Source organism: Aythya fuligula, chromosome 21 (assembly GCF_009819795.1).
Source record: "Aythya fuligula isolate bAytFul2 chromosome 21, bAytFul2.pri, whole genome shotgun sequence".
In the NCBI taxonomy this organism is placed as follows: domain Eukaryota; kingdom Metazoa; phylum Chordata; class Aves; order Anseriformes; family Anatidae; genus Aythya; species Aythya fuligula.
The window spans coordinates 3,040,596-3,060,571 of NC_045579.1; the positions used below are offsets into that span (position 1 = coordinate 3,040,596).

At 42.9% G+C, this 19,976-nt stretch overlaps 1 protein-coding gene across 1 annotated transcript; it reads right to left on the minus strand.

The window, feature by feature from the left end:
- Positions 1-91: 91 nt before the first annotated feature.
- PLOD1 (procollagen-lysine,2-oxoglutarate 5-dioxygenase 1) lies at positions 92-18,051 on the minus strand. The gene is made up of 19 exons (XM_032201407.1): positions 17,823-18,051; positions 13,326-13,417; positions 12,644-12,780; positions 11,256-11,419; positions 10,657-10,769; positions 9,045-9,108; positions 8,178-8,275; positions 7,738-7,839; positions 7,505-7,636; positions 7,111-7,232; positions 6,243-6,347; positions 5,690-5,815; positions 4,757-4,898; positions 4,110-4,223; positions 3,775-3,840; positions 3,319-3,423; positions 2,779-2,925; positions 2,341-2,466; positions 92-2,069 (listed from the first exon to the last, which is right to left on the minus strand). Exons 1-19 carry the CDS (start codon positions 17,902-17,904, stop codon positions 1,914-1,916), a joined length of 2,193 nt encoding a protein of 730 aa, XP_032057298.1. The 5' UTR covers positions 17,905-18,051; the 3' UTR covers positions 92-1,913.
- Between the last annotated feature and the right edge of the window lie 1,925 nt (positions 18,052-19,976).

Consider the following 19,976-nt stretch of genomic DNA (forward strand, 5'->3'; position numbering starts at 1 on the left):
GCGCGGCTCCCCCCACGGGCCTCGCCTGAGGTGCAGGCGGGCGGGCTCGCTCTGCGTCCCCTGAGGGAATGAAAAGCACGGGGAGACGCCAGCGTGTTGTAATGGTTTAATGCGAGTTCCCCTGGTTGAAATTGTACACCCTGTGTGAAACACCAGAGCGCACAGGCTCCTAATTCGTTCCAATCACAGAACCGGGCAGAGGAAAACGCGATAAAATAAGTGGGGGGAAAAAAAACAACCCTGCTAAATAAATACATACACCTACTCGACATCTCAATGATTGGCCTGTAAAGTCCCTTTATTTGGCAACATTGGGTCATTTGTTACGGATTTCAGTTAGCACATTTTGACCGTTTTACTCTTCAAGGTGATTGTCCGGCGCTTTTTTCTCCCTTCCGCTTGTGTGAGTGTGTAGCACTGAAACAGACATAAACAGCCCATGGAAACTGTGGGAAAGGACCTTTTGTACCTTCTGCAGGTCCACTCAAACTGTAGAGAGTGAGTTCTCTGCCAAAATGTACGTGACTAAAGCTATCCTGCCTGCATCTGTAGGTCCCGTCCTAGATGACATGGCTCTACACCTGAAAATTAGATAGCAGAGGCTGGGGACACACAGAAGATTAGTATTTTTCTAAGGACAATTCTGATGTGAATTTACTGCTTGTGAAACATTCTAGTCTGGCAGACTGAGAGAATATAGGTGTCTAAAAAGCAGAGCAGGTATCTCACGGGTAACAGCAGAAAGGTTTCTCCCTATTTGCTCCTACAACCTATCCTAGGCAGATTTTTACACCTGTTGGTTCACCACACTATCTTAGCACTTTCCAACCACTCATTTCTTTCAGTCTCAGCCCCACTGGAGAAGTGTCTGCAGTGGAGTACTTTGGCTTGGAATCTCAAATTAATAGGAATACTGAATAATGATTTCCTCTACGTACCAGAAAATAGTTCTTTTATAGTGATGGCCCATTCTAGCTAGATGCAAAGAAAATTATCCAAATAATCACTGAGGCCATCAAAGACCAGTGAGGCCTCAGGATTGTTACCCCATGATTAAGAGCTCTTGAAAATCTTAACATGGAATAGAGCTTAGCTAATTCAGCAATGAAGCCCTCCTCGCTGATCTAGTTGTTGCCAGCCTTCCCTTTCTTATATTTAATCTGCACATATTGACATGTTCTGAATTTGTCTGGATATACACGCTCCCTTTAAACTGCAGTAATGCAAGATAAGGAGGCTATTTTTTATGTCTTCAGACTAATCCCAGAGGTAAAGAATCATTAGCGGACCTTCCTTTAGCTAACAGGAAGCACCTATATTGCCACTGCTGCTGCTTTGAACTTTGTGATACGTTTCCCAAGACTGCAAAGAGGTAAGGAATCAGATGAACTTCAGGCTCTTACTACTGAGTTTCATCTGGTATGACATTTAACTGTTTTGACTCTTGGAGCCAGCTCCCTGATTGTTTGTGTTTAGAAAATCATTTCTGGATGCTATTCCAATGTCCAGTCCTGTATATGCTGTAGATAGAAAAGGGCTTCCAACTACTTGGAGAGAGAGAGCTTGTGACTTGCCTCCAAAAAGCTGGATTTCCAGTCCAAGAAAGCATTTCTGTAAAACTAACCAAGCAGTGAAGGTTCAAGTAAATCGCATTTCCAAGAAACAGCGGATGAGGACCAGAATCAGAAATGAAGGCACAAAATCTCCTTCCAATTCTACAGCAACATTCCTAGATATTGCCTGCAGTATCAGAGAGGGAGATCTTCCAGTAGTGGAGTCTTAAAATATCATTAAAAATCAGTATCCACATAGCTTTGATCAATGCCTTAGAGACTCTCAGCAGCGTTCCCTGTTTCCACTCAAAGTCAGCAGTGAGCGGGGCCAGGGAAGGGTCCTTCCTTGGAAGCATGGCTCTAGGGGTCAAGAAAGGACACTGCAATATAACGGGTTCCTTTGGTGGTTGGAAGGCCTTCATGATAGTGGGTCAGGCGTCCTGGATGCATAAGGGTCCACCCTTTCCGTGGAGCTCGAATTGAGCAGTTGTAGCGCAGGAACCGACAGCCTCCTCCCTGAGAGAAACAGACCAAGAAACACGTCAGCTTGGTACAAGCACCTCAGGGAATGGGTCTATTGCCTTCTCTTGGCAACGCTTCTAGAAGTGTGAAAAAGTGGTTGGGGAATCTAATGGTTGTAATGTTCTCAAAAATCTTCTAACCTAACCTAGTCATTAATTGCAATTTTTAGTGTGGAGAAGCCAGATATGGATAAGGAAAGGGTTTTCTTCCGCCTGGATTGCCTGAGAGCCTGTACTTCATTCCTGCCATACTGGCCAACACTTACCTCATAGTCTATTCCAACTCGGTTCAGAGCAATGTTAATGGTAAAGGTGGAAGCGTCGTGATGGGGCATTAGAGAGGGCTGCTCATCGGGTTTGTAGCGGACTACAAAGGCTAGCTCAAACTGAGTCTGCAAGAGAGAAGAACACAGTGCACATCAGGTACAGGGCTATAGCAGTCCATGGCTACTGAGCTGCAGGACAGGTTGCCATTTTTAAATTGCATCTCACTGCTAAGAGGGAAAAACAACATTAAGGCAGGAGAAGGTTATTGGGAAATTGTGTATTTCCTGATACATATAGTCAAGTCACAGACCATGATCAGTTCTCCACACTGGGAAACAGTATGCATGTTGCTAAAGGATTCTTGTAGTCTTTTCACGCAGTTGTGACTGTAGCAGATGCTGAGCTGACTGTGTGTTTCCATGCCAAGGTATACCTACCTTGGTATAGTATCCTGGGTACAGTTTCTCCGTGATGGGTGCAATATAGTCCAGAAGGAACTTGTACCATTCTCTTTCAAAGCCTATTTGGTTCATGTGGATATCAATAGTTGGGACATTTTCATAGCCTCCTTGTATTCTACTGTCCTGAAAATGAATCATGAAAATACCCATGAGGATGGGCACCTTGGACTTCCAAGAATGAAAAGCACTTGTTTCTGATAATTACATACGAGGTTTATTTATTGGGATTTTCAGGATGGAAACCTTATGTCAAACAACAAATAAACCCCAATGTAAACAGCATTACCATCAAAAGGGCAGATAGCTTCAGCAGATAGTAAAACTCAGAAAAAATAATTTACATTTAAGAACATGGGCAAAATCATTAAGTAAATCAGGAGGAAAATAAGAGTGTTGCATCCAGTTTCCTGGCTTAACTGCAGGTCCTAATGTCTTTCTAAACGAGGCACTATTGTCACCAAGTACACATGGAAAATGGTGTCACCTTGAAATCAAAGAGCTCTTTCTTTATCTTACCGTATTGTCACCCGTGGACCACTTGCCATAATGTTCCATTTCTTCCACCAGCTCATCACAGGCAGTGTCAGTGAATATAGGGAACCAGTAAACATCTGGGCAGGGCTGCAGAATGTGGACAGGTGAGAACAGCAGAAAAACAAGGGCAGGTGCTTTAGGCAAAAGGAATGAGACTAAACTGACTGTAGATAGGGTCAGATTAAGTGGAAAGTAACTAAAATATCAAGGATAGAAGTTTGTCTTCTGATTTGTGTGCCCTACTTCCAGTTAGGAGAGCTAGAGATGTACTTCTAGAATAACAATTTTGCTCTAAAAATACTTTCAAGGTCATGTGTCATTTGAAAGACTGCAAGGTCTTGCTGAACTGCTCGTTCCTGAGAATTACAACAGTGGTAATACAAGTGTTATCCTGATGCTAATATCCCATTTTGATGGATAAAAGCAATGTTTTCTTACCATTTCTACCAATTTCCCTTTCAGAGCTGCTGTATAGTTTTCATGGATGTACTTTTCTCTCCAGTCCTGCAATTAAAAGATAAGCAAACCAGTCATTTCTGCAGGGTCTTGTTAGAGATGCAATGAAAAGCAAGGGTACTGCAGTATTTCACACGTTTTGAAAATCCAAATGCTATGAATCAAACAGCCTCTCTTTATATTCTGTGACTAAATTCCTGATCCCAGCTGAGATATTGTATAACAGAGCCTGGACCTTCCTTGTTGGTGAAATTGGTCATCAAACCTTCACACCCCACATAGCCTGCTAAGCCTGCAGAGCATGTAGGTTATCTCACCTCAGGGTTGCTGAATATTTGCCAGAGGTCATTGTGGAGGTGATCTGTTTGATAATTCTCCAAGGACAGTATGTGTCCGAACTGATGTCGATTTGTCAAGTACATAAAGACTCCCTGCAGGACAGAAAGAAACGATCAAACTTTGTTTCCAGGCCTCATATTTCTGTGAGCAACTGTGAAATAAAAGCACTAGACAGCTTTCCAGTGATGATGGCCCTTCCCAAATGGTTCATCTATTCATTCTTTCTCCTGTGGACTTTTACTTTAATTTCTACCCTGGATATCAGAAATTTTGAAGTTATAGCAAGAGCCAGTAATTCTGTGCCTATCATCAGCTGAGGTTGGAAACAGAACAGAACAGCTGCTGTAAGATTAGGTTCTTCCTTCTTACCCAGTTGTACCCTTTTAGAACAGTCCTGAATAGGCCCAAGAACAAATATGTTATCTCCATTTATCGGTCCCTGGCTCTGGGTGGTTTCACAGCAAGACAGAAATCCTACACTGTTCCAAGCCTGCACAGGATTGAGTGATGCCAATTCATCCTGCCTGATACTCCAACAGAGCTGAATGCCTTGAAACCACTTAATCTTGTCACCTCCACGCTGGCATGCAGTTCTCCCCTGCCAGCCTCTCTCTGCTCAACTGACCTGATTCCGGACGTTGTGGCAGAAAGCCATGTCAGCATCCAGCTTGCCACTGTGGAAGAGATCTCCCTGGTCAAGCTCTGATCGCAGAGTGCTAGCTTTAACCATGTAAACACTGCTGATGTAGGGAACATTCCAAAGCCCACTGAAACACAGGGGTAGAAGAGTAAGACTTGAAATAGCAGTAGTACAGAAAATGCTAGACTTGGTGGGATGGCAGGCAGCACTGCTCTATCAGCCAGGCTTGTCTTAAATGAGCCAACTCAGAACAGTAAGGAGAAACCATACCAGCAGGAATTGTCATTCCAGGAAAAATCATTTATATTGCCCAGAGAAGGAATACAAATGCCAGGGCACTGTGAAAGCAATTAATTGATACTGTGTACTTCTGCTAGGGACACAGTTAATGGCTTGAATCTCTTCCCAGAGAGATCAGCTTTTTCTTTTCTACTGATTTTAAAAAAATGAACCAGCCGAAAGGGCATAAGCTGATTTCCAGCATTTACTGCCCCCCAGAAAGGCCACTCAAGAATACGAATAAACCAACAATTATATTTTGTGAGTATTCCATTCCATGGTCACCTGGTGTTTTATGAAGACTATCAGATAAAGATTACACAGCTCCTTATGGGATTTTATGGATCACACCAACTATAATTCATGGGAAAACCTGACACAACTAAGATGAAGTGATTTCAGCATAGTCGGGACTCTCAACAACTTACTCTGATCACAATAAAGTGCCTGAAGTGCATTATGGTCTCTGCTCAGGGAAGAACATAGAGCAACTTCCAACTATGAGAACAGACTTGTTTGCCTTTTCTATACCCAAAGACAACTGCATGCTCTGGTTCTTAGACATTAGTTGCTTTGATGATAATATGCAGCTTTGTATTTGAGGGATTGCATCAATAAGAAACTCTCCTGTGTACTCACACCCTCCGCCTTTGAACAATATCCACATAATCTTCTGAGCGGGCATAGTATCCATCAGGGCTCAGTGCTCCCCAGAAATTTGACCACAGCTTCTCATGTCGACTTACCAGTGGGGCAATCACCAGTCTGTGAGCACAAAAGAAAAGGGATGTTACCACAGGAAGTAAAGGGAAAGATTTACAAAGCAGGCAATCATAAGAGGCAGATTCTCTATCCCTTGCTGCTTCCGTTAACTATGTTGAAATAAAATTCCACATATGCAAGGGCAAATGTGGTTACAATCTCATCCCTAACTGCATCCAGAAGCAGGTCTCTTAGAATCCAGTTTGTTCTAGTGACTATATAAAGGCAAAATTACAGATGATTTACATCCATTGCCTAAAATTCAGGGATTCCAACTACAGTAAAATGGGACCAAATAAGAGGCATTCATGTAACATTCCACCCCCAACAAAGTCCAGCTACTGCCTTACTCATCTCATTGGTAAAAGAGCTCACTATATTCCCTGTGTGAAAGATGGCCAGTAATGACTGCTCAGCCCCGAGAACTTACTTATTCTGTTCAATGAGGATCCTTAGAGTCTCTGTGTTCTTCAGAACTATTTCAGCATCCAGGCTAAAATAATAGTCACAGTCAGGATCCTTTCTGCACAAATCCCTATAGCCAGAGAACAAGAAAAGTCACATCAAAATCCTCCTGGAACAGTTAGACAAGGGACAGAACGGCAGGAATTCATAGAATCATAGAATTGTTTGGATTGGAAGGGACCTTAGATCATCTAATTCCAACCAGCCTGCCATGGACAAGGTCATCTTTCACTACACAAGGTTGAATTCTCTCACCTAGTAGTCTAAGAGTCTTCCGCTGAGTGTTAGAAAAGTTAATTTACTGTAACAATCCACAGGGCTAGCTGAGTAAAGCACATCAGTTTCAGCAGCCAACAGCACATGCTGAGATGTGTGTATCACATGTACTAAACTGTTCCCCCGACACAGACTGAGAAAGTTCCCACTTACAGTTGGCTCAATTCCAGACCTGAGCTCAAACTCACACCTTCTGATCACAGATAACAATTCTGCCACTAACTCTCAGCTTTACTACACTCTTTTTCTTTGGAAATATGGATGTACATTCTTTGTGATGTAGGACTGGGCATACAGACTATTGAGGGTGGGAGGTAGAGGGCTATTATCCTAATGGAGCAAACAATCAGTGAGAATTTGGTTTCTGAAATTGAAGGAATAGGACTGATTTTTTCCCCAATGTATAATGGGCATGGAGAATTAACATTAGGAAAATTGAGAGTGACTGAAGGGAAAAAAAATCCGCTTGACCGTGATGATCATCAGAAAAAAAAAGACTGCCTTAGCTTGGACACAGGCTGACTCTGCTAGCTATCATGTCTGGCCTCTTCACTTACATGCCCAAGTTACGCGCCTCAGCATTCTCCATCTCATCATCTGGTCCGATCACTTTGATGGCGAGATATTCTTTGCCATGCTCCTTAACAAAAGAGTCCACCTGCATCGAGTGATGTTCCTCCTATGCCACAGGAAAAATAAGGAGAAACAGGTGAGCTGAATTCATCCCAGGCCGCTCAGCCTCCTGTTCTTGAGAATGCCAAAACCAGACAAGCAACAGCTCTTGCCACTTCCACATCTTTACAGCTGAATGCAGCTGTTGTATAGGTCCCATTGCAGATGAGTATTGGGATTATAAAGCCTGAAAGCTTTGAGGAGACTGCCAAAGGCAATTAGAGTACAGGAGGAGGTATACATTTTCCCAGCAGATCATCCCAGGCCAACTTTACTTACATGGTTGTGAATGAAGAGTTGGATTCGTTGCTTTGGGTAATGAAGTTTACGAAGCCGTGAGAAAAACTGGGAGAGGAACGGAGTGGGCTGCTCAATGAAAATGCCAATCAGAATCATTGGCAGTGCCTCATCCTATATTCAATGAGAAGAGAAGCATTAGCTCATCAGACACCTAAGATCCCACGGTAACTTTAACACCTGTCTTGAGAGCTTGGAATAGACATCAGCCTTACCTTAATACCTGTTAGGCTTCGCAGACCTTCATCACACACAGTGCAGCCAGTCTCAAATGTCCATATTTGAGGAATGTAGTTTCCCAGGTAGTTCAGCTGCAGCTGCAAAAGGGAACTTGCCACGTTATGCGTTACAGGGCAGAGGACTATCTTTGCCTCTATCACTCCCCAGTGTAAGATCATATTTCAACAGTATTTCATTTATGTTCTCCTTGGACTAATAAATCTGTAAAGCCCTACAGTCTGAGGGTCTAACTACACACTCATCTTTGAACCAGAGCCACCTTGCTGCTATGGACCTGGGACACTTACTGTGTCTCAGTGTAAATGTAGACAGGGAAAGTCAGTATAAGGGAAGGCAATAACCTGATACGTTCAAATCTAAAGGATTACTTTGCAACAAATGTGTATCAACCGTTTCTCTCAGGATGCCCTCTTACCTTGGTGGGTCCATTTCCATGAATCACCACAGGCAGAGTGTCATATAACAAGTTCCTTGCTCTCACTCGTGCGTTTTCAAACTTCAGAACCACCTCATCTGGAAATGACATTGCCATCATGTTATCAGAGGAAGGCCACTACTACAAATTAGCAGCACATTGCCCCATTTCTACTGAACAATTGTTGAAAGACAAATGCATGGATCTGGATAATCCTTTGGAAAACAGAGTAGTACAGATCCAAGCTCCAGTCTTTCATTGTTATAAAGAGCATAGGAACAAAAAAGCTACATCACCATTTTCAATTTTTACCTGACTGAAACAAAGATGGACTGGTGCAAGACTGAAAACATCAGGCACTAATATCAGGAGTAAGTGAATCAATTTAGCAAGGAAAAATCAATCAATCAGCTGGTCAGAAGCCTGGTATGGGTCAGCGAGTGCTCCAGGCAGTGTCTGGCTGCATCTCACCTCCTATGGCATTCCAGACACTGTTCTGAAGCGGAAAGACAAGGCAAGCCCTAGGCAGTGTTATGTGTTATTACTTGCAGTGAAGTGCCTCCCAGTTTCAATCCCTAAGGCTAATACAATCTGACATGCTTGGAGATCAAAGTGGCAAGGAGATGTAAGATGGAAAACCTGACCTGCATTCCCCCAAGTGAAAAGGGAATTGCAATGTGAACCTAGTTGGTCACAGTGGAATTGCAAACAAATCCCAGAACTCTGGCAGAGGCTTTTTGCTGGAGCTTGTTCTACAAGGACAGGAATTTCTGAAATTTAATCCCTTCAGCCACAGCACAACTTTATTTCTGGTGTGAGCATGCTGTTGCATTCCAAGGAGAAACTGGCTTCCTTCTGCCATCTCACCTAATGCTCCATTTAGGTTTTGGAAGATCCGGCTTCTATGATCTAGACTGATGTTGATATTTTCCTTTAAAAGAATGAAATAAATAATCTTAATTAGAATACAAGCAAGCATCCATTCTTCGCATGTGAAAGACTCTATGCTGAATAAAGATATATCATATTCCTATAATCATTTACACAATCTCCAGGCTCTGAAGCCTGAAACACTCCTAGATCTTCCTCATTTTCACCTGATTCTGGGAAAAGCCACCATTTTCTAAAACAATTTCAACGTATTATATTAGGCAAAACCATATGAATGAACGTTTTAAATATTGATCTGTGTGTACCAATTATAACATGCAACATATTAATGAAGTACAGCCCTGTCCACAGGGCTAGTGTCATCCCAGGTAAGGGCTCAGGTACCAGCATCAAACCAGAACATAGTAAGGGTGTAAGGCCAGCTGGAGCAATTGTTGCTTATATTTCCTGCTACAAGTCACGCTTGGACTAGATTTTTGTCAGACTAAAATCCAGTTCTGACTTAACAGATTTCAGTGACCCTCCAGGCATCTATTAAGATTGATTACTGGAAAGGACAGCGGGGTGCTAACATCCACTGTCTGAATGCCAAGTTAGTAGAATTACTCAGCCTTTGTGTGGCATAGGGCCAGAACTGCAGATGAGAACATTAAAGGAACTGTTTATGTTAAAATGTCATGAGCCATACTCAGATTTGGGGATATAAAAAAGCACAACTCCTCTAATTGATCTGAAAGCACTTTCCTGTTTCTCATAATTCCTCCTGACTTCTACTGTTACAGTTTCACTTCTTAATCCCCATTCATTTGTGACGTCCCTCAAGGACAGACTGCACTGCCTAATGCAGAGCTGGGCAGGCACAACAGAAGCAGAGTCACCCTGCGGGGTGGATGATTTGGCCATGGCAAATAGCCGTGGCTAATTTGGAATGACAGCGATACAGCCACGGCCCATTCCAAGCTTCTGTGTGATGTTGTGTGGCATGCTGCATAGGCTAATGCAGATTTTGTCAGTCAGGATCTGGAGGTGTTTGCTGAAGGCAGTGGTAGCCTCTTTGCTCCAGTAGTGGCTGCAAGACTGGGAACCTTTGTTCTTTTCATCCCCTCAGATCTGCTCAGGCCTTATCTGCACTTGTACCTACAATGTACTTTAGTGCTAAGTTGGATATCTCTAAGTGAGAGCTGCACAGGGAAGATACACGCTTAAAGTTTGGGTTTCACATCCCCTGGGAGAAGGCTGGTTAGTTCTGCCACATTCAATAGCTTTAAATATCAGCACACAGAGCTATTGGTATGTGTTACCAGTAAGAATTATTTTAAGACACCTATCTTCCCAGTCACATTGTAAGCTGAAAGATAAAATCTGCTAATAACAGAACAAAGGTGTAGTTGCTATAATGCAAACTTTCACAAGGTAAACAGATAACAGAACACACTATTACCCATGTAAGAATTCCAGAGCAGTAATTCTGGGGCCAAATATATCTGATTAACTTCTTTTATAGTCAACAGGGATACTGCACAGAGAAGGCTTAACTGTGATGCTTCTCAGACAACTCTTCCTAATCCCAAAATCTAGCTACACGTACTCTTTTTTCTGGATCCAAAAAGACATTTGTGTAGAAGAGCTGGTCACTGTCATCGTCCCGTCCTTTCCACTCCTCTACAAGTTTTTTCAGGTTTGGCGCATAACCTATAAAGCCTGCAGGAATAAGGACAAAGAGGTATTTCAACCCAGATAAACAGAAAACGTTAAATACTCCTATATACCAATACTCTCCCTTTTTGTCACACACAAAGTTTCATTCCACCCTATAGTGCAGCAGAGATACACCAGCTTTCTGTAAAAGCATGTATAGACCACCCTTCTTAGGTGGAATTACACCAAGATTGAACAGAAAAGTTCAGATATTCATTCCCTGAATAATAGGACTCACAGAAAAGAAGGGATAGGGAGGGGGCTCCTATCCTTTAGCTGTAATTCATAGCTATATCTCCTTCTTCAGGTAAAAGACAGCAGCACTGTTACTCTTTCCATTATGGACAGTTTTTCCCCAGATTTCAGTTCTCACTATGTTCTACAGAGATGCTTTCCACACTTGATTCCTTGATACTTCTCCCAAAGGCCTTATAATACGAGGACAAAGCTAAGAGTGGTTCTCAGCTGAAAGAAGGTTCTGCTTCTTACCTCCAGAACCCAGGAAGCGCTTTCCATCTCGCACCTGAGGGTACTTGGCTTCCAGCTTTCTGTCAGGATAGATGTAGTTCTCTGCTGAGAACACCACCTTGCTCTTGGCTTGTTTGAACTTCTTCAACAGTTCTGTGGGGCCCGAAGCAAAGAGTACATCATAGCTAGAGTAAAAGACAAACAAAAACAGGACAGGAAGGAATGGAGTCAGAAAAACGTGTCAGCACAAAAAGCTTATAGAAACAGCTCATTTGTTAGGAATCCCCTTCTTTCAGTTCTGCTTCACAGTATTATTTGCAGTATTTTTTGTCTTAAATACAGCCAATTAAAGTGAAGTCTTATTCATGGAGTGGAAGATGTTACTTTCCACTGCAGACGATTCTACAATGTCTTGGGGTAACTTAGGTCCATTCTCACTTCTACAAAGTTTTCACTGATAGTAAAACCAAAACTTCCAAGCTGCAAAACATGCTGATCTTTTCTTCTTTTCCCTGCTTTGCAGCTGTGAAGCCCTGGTGTCCTCACTCATTAAGACTTACTCTGCCATTCCTTTATACCCATGCTCCTTTCTAAACTAAACAAACCCATAGGTCATGCCGTTCAAATGTTCTGGCATCCTGCCACTCTCCATAGAGTGCAAATCTTCATGAGGGATCTATACTAGAAAATAGTCTCTATAGTCTCTCCAGCCGCTGTCTCTTCAGTACTGGGTGGAACTAATTCCCAAGCAACACCCCCAGAATGAGACTTGCATTTTTTCCAAGAGGATTTGCATACTACAGACCCGCTTGTGGTGAGTAAAAAGTTGTTCATTCCAGAGATGAATCATTCCCAACCTCTAAATGCACGTAGACACTCAGAGCTGCAAAAGAAGATCTCCCTGCCATGAGAGCTAGAGACAATACCAGTATCCCAGCCCTGCCTGTTGCTGGGCACAGGAAAAGACATTGAGACTCGGAACCATCCTTCTCCCTCTCCATATATTTCTGGCAGACTATTTCTTGGCTCTCAGGATTGTGTTGCTGCCTGCCTCACCTTATGAAAAAATAATTCCACTAAGGAAGGCCTGCCTGGGTCCACAGAAATTGCCTGCTCATTCTCTGGAGATAGGAGCAGCCAAATTCCAGGCTGGCAAAAACAGGTACAACGCTATCAACTTTTGTATTATATAAGAGCTGGAATTAGCCCATTCTGGTCAGAGCTTCCCAACTGCCACGGATGCAGCTCTGAGCAACTCTCAAGTTACTGCAAGGAATTCAGGGGGAAAAAACACAGGTCTGTACACACCTCCCAGAAGGAATCCATCTCACAGTTAATTTCTTCTTAATAAGAATCTTTCCAAACAACTTTCTGATTCAGTCCATGACAAATCCTTTCCAATTCATTACCTTTCTATGAAAAGGATGATCAAGTCTGCATCATCTGCATATTGCTTCAAAGCTTTCTTCAAGAGACGGACCTTCTGCCCACCTCCAGCTGGCTTCTTGTCATCTCCACCCTTCCATTCCTCATCAAGTCCAAGTACCTAAAAGATGACAGGCAGAGGGTCTACTGAACAGATCGTTTTCCCAGCAAGTCTCACAGGAAAGAACCAGAATGCACAGCCTCACTACCCCTGTTAACTCCCAGTGCAAATCAAAGAGTATCTAGACAGGAAAATTATGCATATACATGTATGCCAGCCTTCAAGCTGCTCTCTGGGATGGACAGTCAGAGCAACACTTAGCACAGTAACAAAGCACTTACAGCATCAGGGACTGGAGCATCCTAATCTGTACTGTATGTTTCAAAGTAACGGAAAAGTGCCATGGGACTCCCCTGAGCAGGAGTTATGGAACTCATCTCAAGCCAGCACTTGGGATGGAATAAGAAAGACTACTGCAGAAATGCCCTCAGTCACAGTATTTTTCAGCTGGCTGAATGGGCACGTCCCATTCATTCTAAGATTCTTAAGACCCTTAAGATTCTGTTTAATCATTCTGTGGGTGAGTCTTATCTATTCTGTACTCTTAGGAGCGCCCATTTCAAAATTCCCTTTGACCAACCATCACTGAGACTGCTAGTCGTCACCTGGACTTTGTAGTTGAAGAATTGGGCTGATCTTCTAAAGCGTCGGAATCCCTCAGTCTGCTTGGTGGCAACAGTAAGAACCAGCAGGTTTTCTGCAAACAGGAGAAAACACAAGAGACACATGATCAACTTGCCTTGTTGCAAACTCTGCTGTTCCACAACTAATGAAGAGGCTTTACTCTCAAGACATTGAACCAAGGTAGGGATCATTCATCTTAAAAGTATTTGACAGATTTGACAAAGTAAAGTCATTAGGAATAAAATCCAACCCCTGGACTTTCTCAGTATCATGCTCTTAGTTGGTCATGAATCCAGCAATAGAATCCAGGAGTTCCAATTTATGCTCAGTCACTGCTGTTGATGGACACAGGTTATGACTGCTGCATATAAAATGGACAGCTGTCCAGTTTCATTTTAAAACAGGCACAGGAGGTAGTCTAGCTGTGGAGTTTCCATATCCCACTGAGAAGCACACAGTTTGCTTACACCTCACCCAATTATCTCTACCCTGTACGATGTTAAGCACTATAGGTGTTTGTCAGAAAGAAAACCAGCTTCAAACCCTACTTATTTTCTACCTGCATTTTATTGGCAGCAACTCCTCAGAGACTCATAGAGAGAAAAAAAAAAAAAAAAAAAAAAGAAAGCATGGACATAGCTATTGTTTTACTGGAGGAACAAACTGTGGTAGGGGACAGAACATGGCAAAGGTGCCCAGAAATGTCAGCATTTGATTGAACAACCCCAAACTAGCTGCAGTGCAAGCAAAACTGTTCCTTTGCCTTTGCATTTGCACAGCTGAGATTAGAACTTGGTCCGGGGTATAAAATGGTAGACTGTAAAAAGATACAATTTAGTTGCCTGAGTTATAAGCTGAAAAAAGAAAATACAATTTACTGAATGTTTTTTTTCTTGCCCTCCTATTGAAAGCTACCATTCTCTTCTCTCACAGACAGTTTGAAGGAAATTAAACTTGAAGATGAAAAATAGAACTACTACAAAATGCCCACTTGGAAGTCGCCAATTTAATGCAACTGGCATTCTGTTCCCCGAAGAGTTGCTTTTCTGTCATTCAGCATTGACTGGGTGTAGGGAAAACCATCGCTTTCATTTACATTCTCCTAAACTGCTTTTCATTTTCAGTCCCTTAGAAATGGCAAAGCTAAATCCTGAAGTTCTCTTTCGAAAGTTTCTCTAGACTATCACTGGAATAAGATTTTTATGTGGAGGCCCTGGCTTCTTCACTGTAGTGTTAAATGCTATACTTCATCTTAATACTTTTACTTAAATAGGAATTTGTATAGGCTCTGGCAACAGTGTTTAAATGTGAATCCTGACCATCTGATTTTAACATCAGAAAATACCAGGAAAACCTGAAAGGATGCTTTCTTGGCTGGAGCAGACTTCTCCTGGAACAGTGATTTTTTTCAATGGATATACCAGATTGAATCTTCCCAGTGTACCCAAGCTGACATTGTCTGACCTTAGAGAGGAAGGATCTAAGAGCTGGGGTCCTAGATAGACCTGACAAAGATAGCAGAAGTAAAAAACAAGGTTAAGTTAGGAAGAAGGAGGATGCTCCCAAGGAAATCTGCATCAGAACACAGACTGGAGACACTGACAACAGTCTATATAAGGTCAGCTTTAATTGCATTTTGTTAGACATTTATGCAAATGGACAGACAAAGAGAGTGACAAACAAAGGAATATGAATTCTGCATAAGTGCAACCTTTAAAGGCAGAATTATGCCTTTAAATTATGAGGTGCATTCCTAATTCAGCTCCTTCAGCACACTCCAGTTCCCTGTGCCCTGTCTAGTCTGAGGGTGTAGAAAAATGAGTAAAATATTCATTTCCTTGGGGAATATGTTAAAGCCATTAATGTTTCCAGCCATATGATGGCATGCAGAAAACCATGGCAGCATTACTAGATAGCTCTGAGCTGTTGGTTTCTGAGAAACTGGAGATCATACTGCCAATGAAGAGGGGGGCAAATGCAGGCTTGCCAGCAAGGAACGTAAAGATAAACATTAAATTCTGGTACCTGAAAGGAGAAGAGAAAACATATCCTGAGGACAAAAGAAAAGAGCCTGACTGCAATGTAATTATTACAGCCTGAATGCTCAGGTATCTCTCATCAGATAAATCAACAATCTGTTTATACGTCCTTTGATACAATTGCCAAAAGTTTGCTGGACCAGATGAGAGAGCAAAAAGCTCCAGTGGATGAACAGGAAGCGGTGTCAGATTTCTAAGGCATAAAAGGTTTGACTGTGTAGCATGTGAGCCCACTGGAGCAAGGAACTGCCAGCACACAGACTTCTGTCCTCCGCAGCTGAATTCCTAGTTACAGATTCCCTTCTCCTTACTGGTCTGCGGGGGTAGGACTCCAAGACGCATAAGCTCAGTTTCTGTTCTGAGAAATCTCTGCAGTAGCAAGAGTTTTCCATCCCAAGAGACATTCCTTCAGCCCAGTATTTGAAGCGCTGTGCTGAGCTATGCTGCCTCCGCTCCTACTCCTTTAACCCTTTTTTCTCTTTCTCAGTGGTTTTCCTGGTGCAGCTGATAGGTATTTCCAGAAACGGAGCAGTAAGCCCCTTTAATTTCAGTATCACATGGATGGCGTGGAGGTTTTTCAAACCTCCAAAAGCAGATTTATCCTTTCCTATTTTCCAAATAACACTTACTTTTCATATCTAGAAACAGGAGCCTATTTTATTAAGCTGGACTCAAAGACTCCTTGGGCCATGCTGACAATTAGAAATGTTAGAAATACATTTAATAATGGTATGACTGCAAAACACAAGCACGGCGTGGCTCAATGAAGCAAGTGCTGGACTAGCAACCAGAGAAGCTGAACGGTACTGTTAGCTCTGCTCTGCAACAAGGAGCCAATCTTGCAATCCCTCTGCACTGACATCTGTAAAAAGATAGCAAGGGGCATTTAACAGTTCTGTGAAGTTCTTTGAGCGCTAGCAATGACAAGGATTCTGTAGAGACAAAGTATTAGGTCAGGAACTTTGATATCAACATCACAGTGGAATGATTGGGTAGACTTCTGAGTTTTTACAGGGAGGTTAGTAAAAATCAGTGATGAGTTCACTAACAACAAATTTCAGAGTTATTTACTTCTGTCCTGACTCAACAGGAAAAGCACAGCTGCAGCTGCATTTTAGGACATGGAATGAATTTATCCCCAGGCTATGCTTTGGGAAATCTTATTGTGTAGCTTCCTGTTAAGTTAGTGTCCAAGAAAATACCACTACTATCAGGATCAAATAGAAAAATCAAGCGCACAACTCAATGAAATTAAATTTACATTTACCCAAGTTTTTAGGTAACAACTCAACTACAAATTGCATGTAACTATGCTTAAAGCTTCTGAAGAAATTTAAAAGAACTTATAAAGGAGAAGATGGGTATCATTATTCTCATATTACTCTGGGGAAGCAGATGCACAGATATGGCAGGGCATTTTTTCTGAGCCATGATAGAAGTGACAGGTTCAGAAAACAGTTAATTCCAGTACCCTATTCTTAAACATACCTGATTGTCTATCCCAGCACCCCATTTTATATCTCCAGTGTACTCTAAAAATTTGCTGAAAGCATAGATGATTGGGGTGTGTAAGGCAGGATGACACTGAGACTCATTTCTTACTTGTATTTATCTAATAGGAATCCTAAATGTGGAAATAGCACTGCTTTAGCAACACCAGTATAGCTAAATAACTCCCCTTCCAACACCCCTAGGATACATGTTAACTTTATTAAATAATATACATAGTGAAAGTAATTAAAACAGAATCACTCAGTGTCAAGGGAAATATTCTAGATAACAAGATGAGCTTTCTTCTTCATTGCCACTTCCCTAATGAAGACAAAGATAATTATTCAAACATCTTGGCAGAGTGACAGTGTGTGAACCTCTTTGTCAGCTTGGTTGATGTTCAATAGCTTCCCTAATCCTCCACTGTTCTACCAATTACTCTTCACAGCATGTACCAACTGTACATGTGAGGATACAATGATGTTGGTTGAGGAGCATTTTGGATCCCAGGTAACAGCGTGACCAGGCTACAGATCAAAAGTTCTCTTTTACCTAGTTCTTGAACTGTGTAAGTTCAAAAGCAGGAAGGGCTGTCCCTGGTGGGATGTAGCCCAAGGGACTTTGCCAGCACAAAATGTTGTCCAAGGCTCTTCTCACACAACTAAGTGGCGTGTGCCTGTCTGGTAACTGCGGCACTCCAGAAGCATGTGCAGAGAGCACCCACACCAGCCTGTGGGTGCACCTCCGAGCTCAGCAGCAGGCTCTGGATGCCAACCAGCAGCTCAGACTCTGCAGTGGGCACCGGTCCCAGGTCGGGCAATGCCTCTGAGCTTGACTGGAGAACTAAGAGCACTAAGAGCACTAACTGCAGAGGTGCCCCACCATTAGCCCGGCCACCAGCTCCCCATGAAATCGGTCCCCTACCCAGCGTCCCGGAGCAGTCCTTACCTTCCTGCTTGGAGGCACTGCCACCGTCCACCCCGAGCAGCGCCAGCACCACCCAGGGCAGCAGCACCGCCGGGGGCACCATGGAGGCGACTTCCCCGCTTGGATCCCGGTCCGGGAGCCGACACCGACCGGGGACGCTGCCTACGGGACGGCCCCGGGCGCTGCCCCGCTTCGCAAGGAGCCGGCAGAGAGCGGCTCTAGAAAGCTCCGGGGCTGCTGGAGCCTGTGCCACGCACCAGACCCGCCCGGCGGGGACGGGCGGAGGAAGAGGGGAGGCGGCGGCTCCTCCTCCCGGGCCGCCCCGGCTCCGGCCCCCGCAAGAGGCGGGGAGGCAGCTGGCCCGGAGCCGGGAGAGGGAGCAGGAAGCGCTGGGGCCGGGGCTTGAGCAAAAAGCAAGGGAACATCTGCTTTTTGCAGGCGTTGAGAGAGGGGAGGATCCTGTGGCTGCAGCAACTTTACCTGGGCTGCGGGGCCCGGCAAGTCCTGCTGCAGGCGGGGTGCGCAGGGCGCTGGATGCAGCAGAAGCAGCAGCACACGATAATAAAGCGTGAGCCTCTGTCGGAGCGGGGCTTTCTCCTTTCTGGCCAGCTTCAGTTAGTGCCAAACTGCATCTGCTTGACACAGTCATTAAGTGGGAAAAAGGCACTAGAGAAATGGATTATGCACAGCTCCCGATACTAAATACCGTACTTGGATACTAAACAACTTACTCTGGATACTAAATACTATTAGTAAATACCGTCTTTTCACCTGTCCTCTCATCTCATACTTTTCCTTCTGGAATACAAAATCTGCAGTACTTTCCTATGCTGTTTTTTTCCAGCTACATGTGCTTCTTACTGCCTTACATTTAACTCTGTTCTTGTGCTGGATTTTCTTGCACTAGCATGACGATTCTTTTTCTAGCTTATTTTGCCTAACTTTGAGGACAAAATAAACATAGTTTATAAAATTACAGTCTTTTAATTGGTTTCAAGGTCATTTTTATATTGCAATGAATTTATGACTCAGATGCAGAGAAACATTAAAGCCTGAAGAACAACTAACAAGTAGCTACCGCTGACACACACGTTACATGAGGCCTCAAGCAACACATTTTTTCTACTGTAGCAAATGCCTAGAAATGATAGAACCCTGTTTTTAGGCACTGTATTCAGATAAAACCAATTTTGCTTCCATTACTGAAAGAAACATTAAGAGATTACTTATTTTCTATCTTGTAGTGTGCGATCAATAATATTTAGTTGACATTAAGTAGATGGAAAGTGACAGGTTGCGGTATATTATTGAAGCCATAACAGGAGATGTACTGACTCAGCCATACTCAAGGTTGTCCCATGTATCAAAAAAAAAAAAAAAAAAAAAAAAAAAAATTACAATAGAAAAGTAAGGTGTTGGGGAGAACGCACCAGTGGTAGGTGGTTTAGCAGAGGTATAAAAAGTGAAGGATGCATGCTGACAGTTGGTGAACAAATTGAGATAGAAAATAAATGCAATACATAGCCCTAGGGCTATGGAATATGCAGCCAGGTACACACCTATGGAAACATAAGAGGATTGGGATAATATGCAAGTTTCCCTAACTAAAATGAACAGAAAGCACACATCTTTTAGGATTCAAAATTTCAGAATAAGCACAAGAAGGTAGAATCCTGGAAAAAAAAAATAAGCACCTGCTAGAAGGACCACAATGTAGCTAATGTTCTCCATGTTTCATAACAGCATCCTCCCAAAGAACAACCCTTCTTATTAATTTGTTCTCTGAGAATACTCTTGATTCTTTTCAAAGCATTCTTGTTTCCACTCCCTCCTTCCAAAGCAGGAATTCCCTCATAATTACCAGGCAAACAGAACAGTCCTCATGCTCAAATGACATACTGCAGGCAACACTCCAAGGAAATGTTAGTTGTCCCTAAGATGGTGACTTCAGGAAACTTCCTTTTTCAATGCTGCCAGTTTCACCAAATGAAAAAAAAAAAAAAAAAAAAAAAAAAAAAAGAACACACTTTCACTTTAGATTTCTTCTGTACTTTGGAAGCCCTGAAAAAGCCCTTGCTACATCTTTAGCAGCCTCTACAATTTGAGCTGGGAGCCTCAGTAAAGGCATCCCCTCATCTTCAAGGCACAGACCAAGGTCTGCGACTCAGTCTAGAG

Coding starts and splice junctions, on each gene's coding strand:
- PLOD1 (XM_032201407.1), bottom strand. CDS start 17,904: ATGGTGCCCCCGGCGGTGCTGCTGCCCTGGGTGGTGCTGGCGCTGCTC. Junction 12,781..13,325: donor TCTTCAACTACAAAGTCCAG/GTGACGACTAGC, acceptor GTCATCTTTTAG/GTACTTGGACTTGATGAGGA. Junction 7,840..8,177: donor ATGGAAATGGACCCACCAAG/GTAAGAGGGCAT, acceptor TCCCTTTTGCAG/CTGCAGCTGAACTACCTGGG.